At 36.1% G+C, this 9,335-nt stretch overlaps 1 protein-coding gene across 1 annotated transcript; it reads right to left on the bottom strand.

Moving 5' to 3' along the window:
• Positions 1-774: 774 nt before the first annotated feature.
• On the bottom strand, positions 775-8,684 carry LOC131371022 (apoptosis regulator BAX-like). The gene is made up of 6 exons (XM_058418728.1): positions 8,366-8,684; positions 8,242-8,272; positions 5,394-5,555; positions 3,473-3,608; positions 3,279-3,383; positions 775-2,928 (listed from the first exon to the last, which is right to left on the bottom strand). Exons 1-6 carry the CDS (start codon positions 8,385-8,387, stop codon positions 2,776-2,778), a joined length of 609 nt encoding a protein of 202 aa, XP_058274711.1. The 5' UTR covers positions 8,388-8,684; the 3' UTR covers positions 775-2,775.
• Between the last annotated feature and the right edge of the window lie 651 nt (positions 8,685-9,335).

The raw sequence follows: 9,335 nt of genomic DNA, 5'->3' as shown, positions 1-9,335 counted from the left end.
CCATTTTTCCTGCTTCTAACTTTGAGGACAAAATGTTGACCTGCTGCCTAATATATCCCACCCACTAACAGGTGCCATGATGAGGAGATCATCAGTCTTATTCACATCACCTCTCAAAATTCAACATAAATTAATAAGGAGGATGTTCACAGGTTCTATATCATCTTATTAGTGAACGATGCACAAGAATCATGCACAATTTGACGAGCGCGTGACTTAACAAGGTAAAAAATGTCAATCTGGATTTTTTATGTTTTTATTTTTTATGTCTTTAAATATTTTAAATTTATCATGAGATAGATTAACAGTAAATAAAACAGCTTCAAGGTGCATTTTTAAACCTTTTTGTCTCATAAAAATAATACTTTTACTAAATTTATAGCTACCAAAAAGTTTATTATATAAATAAAAATAAATAAATTAATACATATATCACAAATAAATATAAATTAAAATAAATAAATAGAAATACAACATGATTGATTATGAACATGATTAATTCACAGCATTAGTTACACTCATTTTCACTGTAGTTTAATATTTTTTAATATGATATAATTTTATAATTTAATTCTTTTATATATATAATATATAATATAATATATATATATATATATATATATATATATATATATATATATATATATATATATATATATATATATATATATATATATATTTTACATTATAATATTTGTATATATATATATTATATTTAGTTTTTAGTATATTCATGCCTATCAAGTGTAACACAAAAAAAGAGACCATTCTGAATATTTTAAAGAAATCTTTATTTCGTATATATTCAGGATCGTTATCAAAAATTGATACAGACATAGATATTGCAAAATTATTATTTTTTTAGTTGAGTTGTTGAGTATTCCTTGAGCAAAGTGAGAAGTGAGTGTCCATCCCCAAGAAACCTGAGTTACCCAAGAAACCAATCATTTCTAAGAGGGATCGGGTTCCTGACTGTAAACTTATGGTGGCAACAGAGACCTGAAGTGACCATTTATAATGTGTATGATATGATCATGGGAGATCAATCTACATCTCTCTCCGTACCGTTTAGGCTGCTCTGTGAGAATACACAAAATTCCATCCAATCGAATATTATTACTATCACGTTTCAACAAAAACAAACTAACAAGCACTTTATTTTAAAATAAAAAAAATTGCTAAAGGTTTTGGAGTGAATTTTCAGGATCTTCAAGTGACATCGCTGTGCTTTTTCCGGAGGTAGAGGTGTTGAGGTGTTAAAAAAGAGCTGCTACAAAAGAAAATAAATACACAGCCATGTAGAACAAACCATCACTAAAGCTCACCCTACTGTGTAGTAAAAAAATCCGTCGTCACTTTCGCTGCTGAAGATAATTCATCTTATAGCGTAATGACAAGAGCATGAGATAAAATCAGTCCAAAATGAAAAAATATATATCAATTTTTAGTCACATTTTCAGTCATCTGAGTATCTTTTCTACATTCTAGTACTTTAGTCTTGTTGACTATTTTATACTTTATCATTTATACCTTTAATCTATTACAAGAAAACAATTTTTCGTACCTAAAAATATCGTACCTATTTTTCGGCACTTTCTGTTCGTATTTATCCACACAGGTAATAAGCCACGTCCCTAAACTGAATGAACTCTAAACTGTACTTGAGGCTTTGTGTCAAGTTTCCATCTCTGGTCCTGGAGAACCTTCTGTCCTGTTTTTTCCTGCTCTAGTACCATAGGTGTGGTTTTTTTTAGACACACACACACACACAGGTTCCCTAATGCACCCTAATCCACCTTAAATAGAGACTTGGAAATAATTATGATGTATATTCTGTAGCCTGATTGCTCATACAGAGGCATGAAATAAAGACCAGATCAACATGTTACAGTGAAGGCATCAGTCACCTCACATTATTGTATACCACTGAGTACAGAAGTCTTTCTTAATGGCCGATTTAACCCTTTTTACCAGCACACAAGTGTTCCAGTCTGCCAGCAGAATTATGGGACGTTTTCATTCAATATGTCTGTGAGTCTGATCTAAAACGGGTCTGTTGGCTTTCAGTGTGTGTTTAGACGTGTGGTTTTCCCTCTGTTGGAGAACCTTACACTGAATTTTACTGGTCGAAGATGAAATCTGAGCTGCTTTTTAGAGGAACAAACACTCAGAGCATCTCAGAGAGCAGAAATGGGTTTGATATCAAACGCTTTTCTATGAATATCTCCACCCCTAGTAAGCTATAAACAGAAATATTTCTGAAACACTACAAATTATTAAAGACCTTCAGTCAGTAACATGGACACAACAAAACAGGAGGAAAGTCCAGTTTTAACTGGTCCCAGTCTGGGTCCTAGTCTGTCACCTCTACTAAACTGGTCTAAAACTGCCACTATCGAACACACCTAGGCTGGTAATGAAGACTAAAATGTGCAGGACATTCAGTTCTCCAGGAACAGGAATGAGAATGTCTCTTAAGGACCCTCAGTCCAGTTTCACTGTAATTCGTCTTGCAGGCAGCAGAGGGACAAAATCCACTGCTTCACAATTAAAGCTTTTGCTGTAGATCGTGAACATTTCAGACTACTTTTTTTAAACATTAAACATTTCAACATTAATCTTTATATCTAAAGTACTAAACTGAAGAAAGATCTGGATGTATGATGATGAAAAAAAATAACAAAAAACACGCACATTAAAAGACTGGCCACAGTGCAACTTGTTTATCATCTCCCAGCCTCCATCTTTTCTTTTCCTCTCTCTCTATCATCGTCTTCAGCTGCTCCTACTGAGCTTCCAGACAATGACGCTCCCCAACGTGACCCCACAGACAAAGGCAAAGAGGTTTTCGACAGACAGGATGCCGCAGAAAGACGAGGCAGAGATATGCTCGATAGAGAATTGAGTCATAGCCGAAATGCTGCTGATCTGTAACGACATTGAAACAGGGTGGAGCGCTACAATTAAAAACCACAGGAATGACTGAATTACTCACTGACTGACTGACAAAAACACAAATCATTAAACTACTAAATCTACACCAAGAAAAGAAAACTCTACTCTTTTTCTATGCTAACTAAAGGGCTAAACCCTGTGGAATTCTTAGCACATGCACAGGAGCGTGATGGAAACATCTCAGATCAATAATCAGTCAAAACAAAAGACTTTAAAATAAAAAATAGCCAGTATTTTCTATCATAAGGACAGAGAAATGATCTATTTTCTGGTGAACTAAATTGCACTATAACCTTCCTAACGTGTGCGTTCTTTCTTCTTACCCATCCGCCCATGCTGCGAATCCATCCCAGCAGCTTTGTCCTGAAGTAATCCAAACAGGATTCCAGTATTTCCGAGAAGTGGGTGGGCAGGTTAGCCAGAACCATCTACTCAAGAAGAAATGAAGAATGTGAGCCATGGAGCAAAAACACAACACAAACACAGAGATCTACAGCACAACAGACGTCTTCAGGACCTTTACAGCCAGCTTTCCGACCGCGTAGAACAGCACGATGATTCTTCCCCAGTTGATGGTTCCGTCGCTGAAGACGCCTTCCACCAATTTGGAAAAAATCGTCTTATCACACTGACATGCTAAACCATCGATCTGACTGTGGAGTAAAGAATGAAAGAGAGAGAGAGAGAGAGAGAGAGAGAGAAAGAAAGGGATGAGTGAAAACGCTAACCTTCCCCATGATTATGTAGTGTGTAATCTAGCATCTAGTGTATGAATGTTAGAAGGGTTTGAAGTTTTGTCTCGAAGCACTGATGTTTTTTTACTAACTGGAGGTACAAGATGTTCCTAGTCAATGGCAAAAACGTCAAACCAACAAAACCTAACATAACATAACATAACGTAACATAACGTATCATAACGTAACGTATCATAACATAACGTAACATATTGTAACATAATGTAACATAACATAAAGTGAGATAACATGACATACCGTAACATAACATACATAACGTGACAAAGTAACATAACATAACATGACATAGCGTAACAAAGTAATGTAACGTACTGTAACATGACGTAACATAGCATAACGTGATAGAGTAACATAGTGTGACATAACATAACATAGCGGGACAAAGTAAAGTAATGTAACGTGACATAACGTAATGTGACATAACGTGATGTAAATTAATGCAACAAAATGTACATAAAGTGACATAACGTGACATAACGTAACGTATTGTAACATAATGTAATGTAACATGACGTGACATAATGTGACTTATGTATCGTAACATATCATAACTAGTGCTGGGCAACGATTAAAATTTTTAATTGTGATTAATCGCATGATTTCCCTCCCGCATCAATCTATCTATCTATCTATCTATCTATCTATCTATCTATCTATCTATCTATCTATCTATCTATCTATCCATCCATCCGCCGTCTGGAAGAAGTTTAAAATGTAAATGTCCATGTAAAAGTTCGGTGCCTTTCTCCATGTTTGTTTATCCGCCAGTTCTTTTCTTTTCCGGTTCCTGTTCATCCCGAGTCAATACGGATCAAGATGCCACCCCTCCCATCACCCATGCTTTGTCTGTATGTGTATTCAGAGCCAGTGAGCAACAGACATTTAAAATAATAAAAAATAATAATAAAAACTGCACAATAAAATAACTGTCCACGTTAATTAATTAATGAGTTAACGCGATAATAACGTGTTAACTTGCCCAGCCCTAATCGTAACATAATGTTAAGTTAGGTAACGTGGTGTAACAGTCACGTAATGTAACATAACAATGTACCATAATGTAAAGTAACATAACGTAACATAATGTAACATTATGTAACATCAGTAACATAACGTAAGGTAACGTTAAGTAACATAATGTAATATAACAACGTTACATAATGCAACATAACATACCATAAAATAACATAACGTAACGTAGTAACATAATTTAATGTAACATAATGTAACATTTTAACATAACGTAACATAATGTAACATGACGTAACGTAACAACGTAATATAGTAACATAACATAACACGATGCTGCTTCACTAGCTTTAGAAAATATGCTGAATTTTTAAGATGTAGAATAATAAACCATGGATTCGTGGAATAATTTAAAAGGCGTCAGCCATCATGCAATTTTTTCCTTTTCTGGTAGCCCCGCCTCTCTTCCACTGCATATGTAAAGCTGCGAGTGTTGAGTGCATAAATTGTCCAACATTCCACACTGTGAATAAGTGCATCATGAAGTGCACGACTTCTTCTTATTGTTGGATCATTACACGCATTATTTATCCTACCAACTTAGTGCATAAGTACACAATTTGGGACACAGCTAGCGCCAATTTCACATGAGCTCTGATATTATTCAGTAAAAGGCACATTCAGTTCCGTTTTTCTAAAAAAGGTCACACTTACTTATTAAAGTTTTGCTCGTGGTTAAGCTGGTCACCGATCACTCGAACCGACTTGGCCAGTTCATCCAACAGCTTCCGGTGCTGCGCGTTGTGTAAAGGTTGAACCTCTGGGAGACAGAATTTTCCTTCTGGAGTGATATTCACCATCTGATCCTTAACCACCCTGAAGACACAAAGAGAGACGGTTTTAGGACCAGGTCAAGATTAGGAGGGTCAAGGAACCAGGAACCAGGGACACAGGAACAACTAAAAGAATCTGAGGTAAACATTATTGTACATCAGAGAAGGACACATGGATCTACAGTCATTACAGTCTTATGAGGAAAAAACACCGTTCCTCTAGGGTTCTTTAAGTGTTCATTAGATGATCAGTAAGGAGTTTGCTTAAGGATGAGTGACTCAACAGTAAAAGGTTCACCCTGACGTCAGGAGATCACAAGTCCGAATGCTGAGGATGCTAAAGACGCAAGTCTGAGTGAGTCAAAACTGACCTTTTCTGGTGGGAGGAGCTTATTCTCTCTCCCCCTGTCAATCAAAGCGGTACGTGGGAATGGGCAGGTGACCAAATTGGTGGAAAAGATAGGAGAAAAACATAAACGATTACAGAAGTAGTTATGAATCCACAGCATCCTGGTGAGATTATCCAAAAAGAAAAACATCTTGGGAAAGTTTTCAAGCAGCAAGAAAGCGGCGTAAAATGTATTTTGCCATTTTAGTGTGTTGCTTCAAAGATTCACCCATCAAAGAAAAAATATCACAGTGTCCCTGACAGACTTCAGGAAGTTAACGAGGAACTAAAATGTTACGACAAATTGTGACGACACATTTCATTTCGTAATACTATTCAGAATTCATGAAGATCTGGATTTTTCATTTTAATATGTATGTTTACTCATTATACTCAGGTGCAACTGGTTAATGGGAATCTTTTACAGGTATTGACGAGACAGAAACGCTGAGGTTTGTGTTAGGGATTATGTACTGTAATGAACTGTGGTCAAAACCCAAACCATAGACAAAACCAAAGGAACACAAATAGGAGAAGGAGATGAAACTGAAATTTACATAGAAAGCAAAAATAGAAAGGAAGCAAGCAGATACAGAGACACTTATTCACTTGAATGGAAAATAGCCAGGGGCAAACAGAATTGCTCATGACATCGGCATGTTTTACATTACGTTCATGAAGCAGGAGTGATTTATGATGCTAGATATGAATTGATTTATTCAGAAATTGTTCTGTAACGTTTCCGGAAAATCACGTTCGTTTGGGAGAAAAAAATAAAAACAAAACAGTGTTTGGCTCCTGAGTTTGGACTGTTCAAGGAGACTCACTATCAAGTACCTTAATTGATATGGGTCAAAAATATAACTGGTTTTATGCTTATAAACTATAATGACAAAAGTTTTGGGACACCCCTCCAAATCATTGAATTCAGGTGTTGTTTTTCAGAATTTGGACTCAGCCCCTTACTTCCAGTGAAAGGAACTCTTAATGCTTCAGTTTCATACCAAGACATTTTGGACAATTTCATGCTTTGGGGATGACCCCTTCCTGTTCCAACATGACTGCACACCAGTGACCAAAGCAAGGTCCATAAAGACATGGATGAGTGAGTTTGTTGTGGAGGAACTTGACTGGCCTGCACAGAGTCCTGACCTCAACCCCATAGAACACCTTTGGGATGAATTAGAGGGGGGACTGTGAGACAGGCCAAAACTGAGACGTCTGTCTTTACATGCACATGAATGTAATACGGAGTTGTCCCACCCTATACAGTTATAACAGCTTCAACTCTTCTGGGAAGGCTTTCCACAAGGTTTAGGCGTGTGTTTATGGGAATTTTTGATTATTCCACTGGAAGTGCATTTGTGAGGTCAGGCACTGATGTTGGACGAGAAGGTCTGGGTCACAGTCTCCACTATAATTCATCCCAAAGGTGTTCAGTCATGTTGGAACAGGAAGGGGTCATCCCTAAACTGTTCCCACATGAAACTGTCCAAAATGTCTTGGTATGAAGCTGAAGCATTAAGAGTTCCTTTCACTGGAACTAAGGGGCCGAGTCCAACCCCTGAAAAACAACACCTGAATTCAATGATTTGGAGGGGTGTCCCAAAATTTTTGGCAATATAGTGTATATAAATATATAATTGGTGTATACACGGTAATTTGTTTAGGACAAAACCTAATGGCAGCCTATAAACAAGGTCTGCAGCGGCTGAACTGAATTACTGAAAACTTTAGCAGTGTTTTTTTTCTTTCTGTGGTTTGTCTTGTACATGTATTGCAGGCATGAGAAAAATGAAGATGCCTGAGGAACAAAGGAAAGGTTAACAAAAACTAGTAAAGGCAGTGGGCATTTTTGGGCCTAAACTTTAGTTTAAAAAAAAAGCTTTTATCATGTGTAAATATATCAGTTTAAAATCACACCATCTGCAATTGTGGCGCATCTTCTCCAAAATCCAAAAAATGACATCGTTTTGAGTCTCGTGCTCATAAACCTGTACATGACCATCGTGAATCTAAAGCATGATTAAACACCATCAAATCTGAGATGATTTTTTTAACTGATTTAAGTAAAAAAAAATTGACTTTATTTGACGATAATATCCATTTTCCGGGTTGCTTAAAAAAAAGGTTTACTTTCACTTTCGATTTGTCAAACTATCTCTTTATTATGTATGTATACAGTCTGTATCATCATCATCATCATCATCACCTTATCATATTTTATAACACAAATAAACTGACCCATTGGCTAAGAAATCCTGAATTCACACAGAAAGAAGTGATGAAGTGATGGAAAAAATGCAAAAGGAAAAATCTGATTTTGTTTCATAACACTGACCTGATTAAAAGGGCTTCTCCAATCTGGTCATCTGAAAGTGCAGGACAGGAGAAAATGTCATCTCTAGGCCGTGTAGACTTCACCATGGATTAAAGAAAGAATAGAAAAAACCATTGAATCTTACCTGGTGTCCCGTCGTTAGACATATTTAAAGCCGTTCTTCTCTTTAGTCGAGTGTAAAAACGGACTAAAAAAAAACAAGTATGACGCAGAAAGATCAGTTTACTGCGTCTAGCGACTAAACGCCGGCGTTTCTAAACCCATCCAAACACACAGACATGAACGAGCAGGAAGAGGTTATGTGGGTTGATCTTTTACCGGAAATACAAGTCGCTGTATGAGAAATGAGATATTCCAAATAACTAAACTTCCTCATAATCTCACCCGAGACTGTGAATTACATTCTTAAGTAATCCGAGTAATTTATCCTCATTAACCCAGCTTCACATTTCTGTTGATTAAAAATAACACGTTTCTTTACATAATTAAGTTAACTAATTTTTTTTATTATTATATACCGCTTAGAATCATGATTTAGATTACTCGACTGAAAATGAAACACCTTACATCGTCTTGTTATACAGAATTTTAAGGTGTAGTTACACAACCTGACCAGCAGATGTCGTGGCATTTTTATTACGCGTTCTAAACCCGAACCTGCCATTTTGTAGATTAGTTTCTAAGCAGAATCTTTAAATTTAGCCTATTAAAAGTACCTACAGTTATTTTTATTAGCTTATATGGCACAACTTTCCCCGTGTACGCCTATGACAATCGACTTTTATGACAGAGAAGCTTCTGTAGGTGACAAATATTTTGGTTTGCTATTAGCGTGGTAGCGTGCAATCTAGTCTGTCTTAATTGGGACTGTAGACAAAATATACAATTATAACTATATATATATATATATATATATATATATATATATATATATATATATATATATATATATAATAGTTGCATTAGAACAAAGAACTACTGTCATAGGCATTGTTTAGAGTGATTAATAATTGATAATAAGCTGGGGTATGCAAAAATGGGGGCCGCGGTCGCTCTAGTTGTTAAGGCTCTGAGTTGTTCATCGTAGAATCTGG

Source organism: Hemibagrus wyckioides, linkage group LG02 (genome assembly GCF_019097595.1).
Source record: "Hemibagrus wyckioides isolate EC202008001 linkage group LG02, SWU_Hwy_1.0, whole genome shotgun sequence".
NCBI lineage: Eukaryota > Metazoa > Chordata > Actinopteri > Siluriformes > Bagridae > Hemibagrus > Hemibagrus wyckioides.
This window is presented reverse-complemented; position numbering and strand designations above follow the sequence as displayed.

Excerpts from the sequence above, each read along its gene's own strand:
- LOC131371022 (XM_058418728.1), bottom strand. The coding sequence starts at position 8,387 with ATGTCTAACGACGGGACACCAG. Across the intron at positions 3,609-5,393 it reads CACGAGCAAAACTTTAATAA|TCAGATCGATGGTTTAGCAT; the intron begins GTAAGTGTGACC and ends TTTACTCCACAG. Across the intron at positions 3,384-3,472 it reads TCGGAAAGCTGGCTGTAAAG|ATGGTTCTGGCTAACCTGCC; the intron begins GTCCTGAAGACG and ends CTTCTTGAGTAG.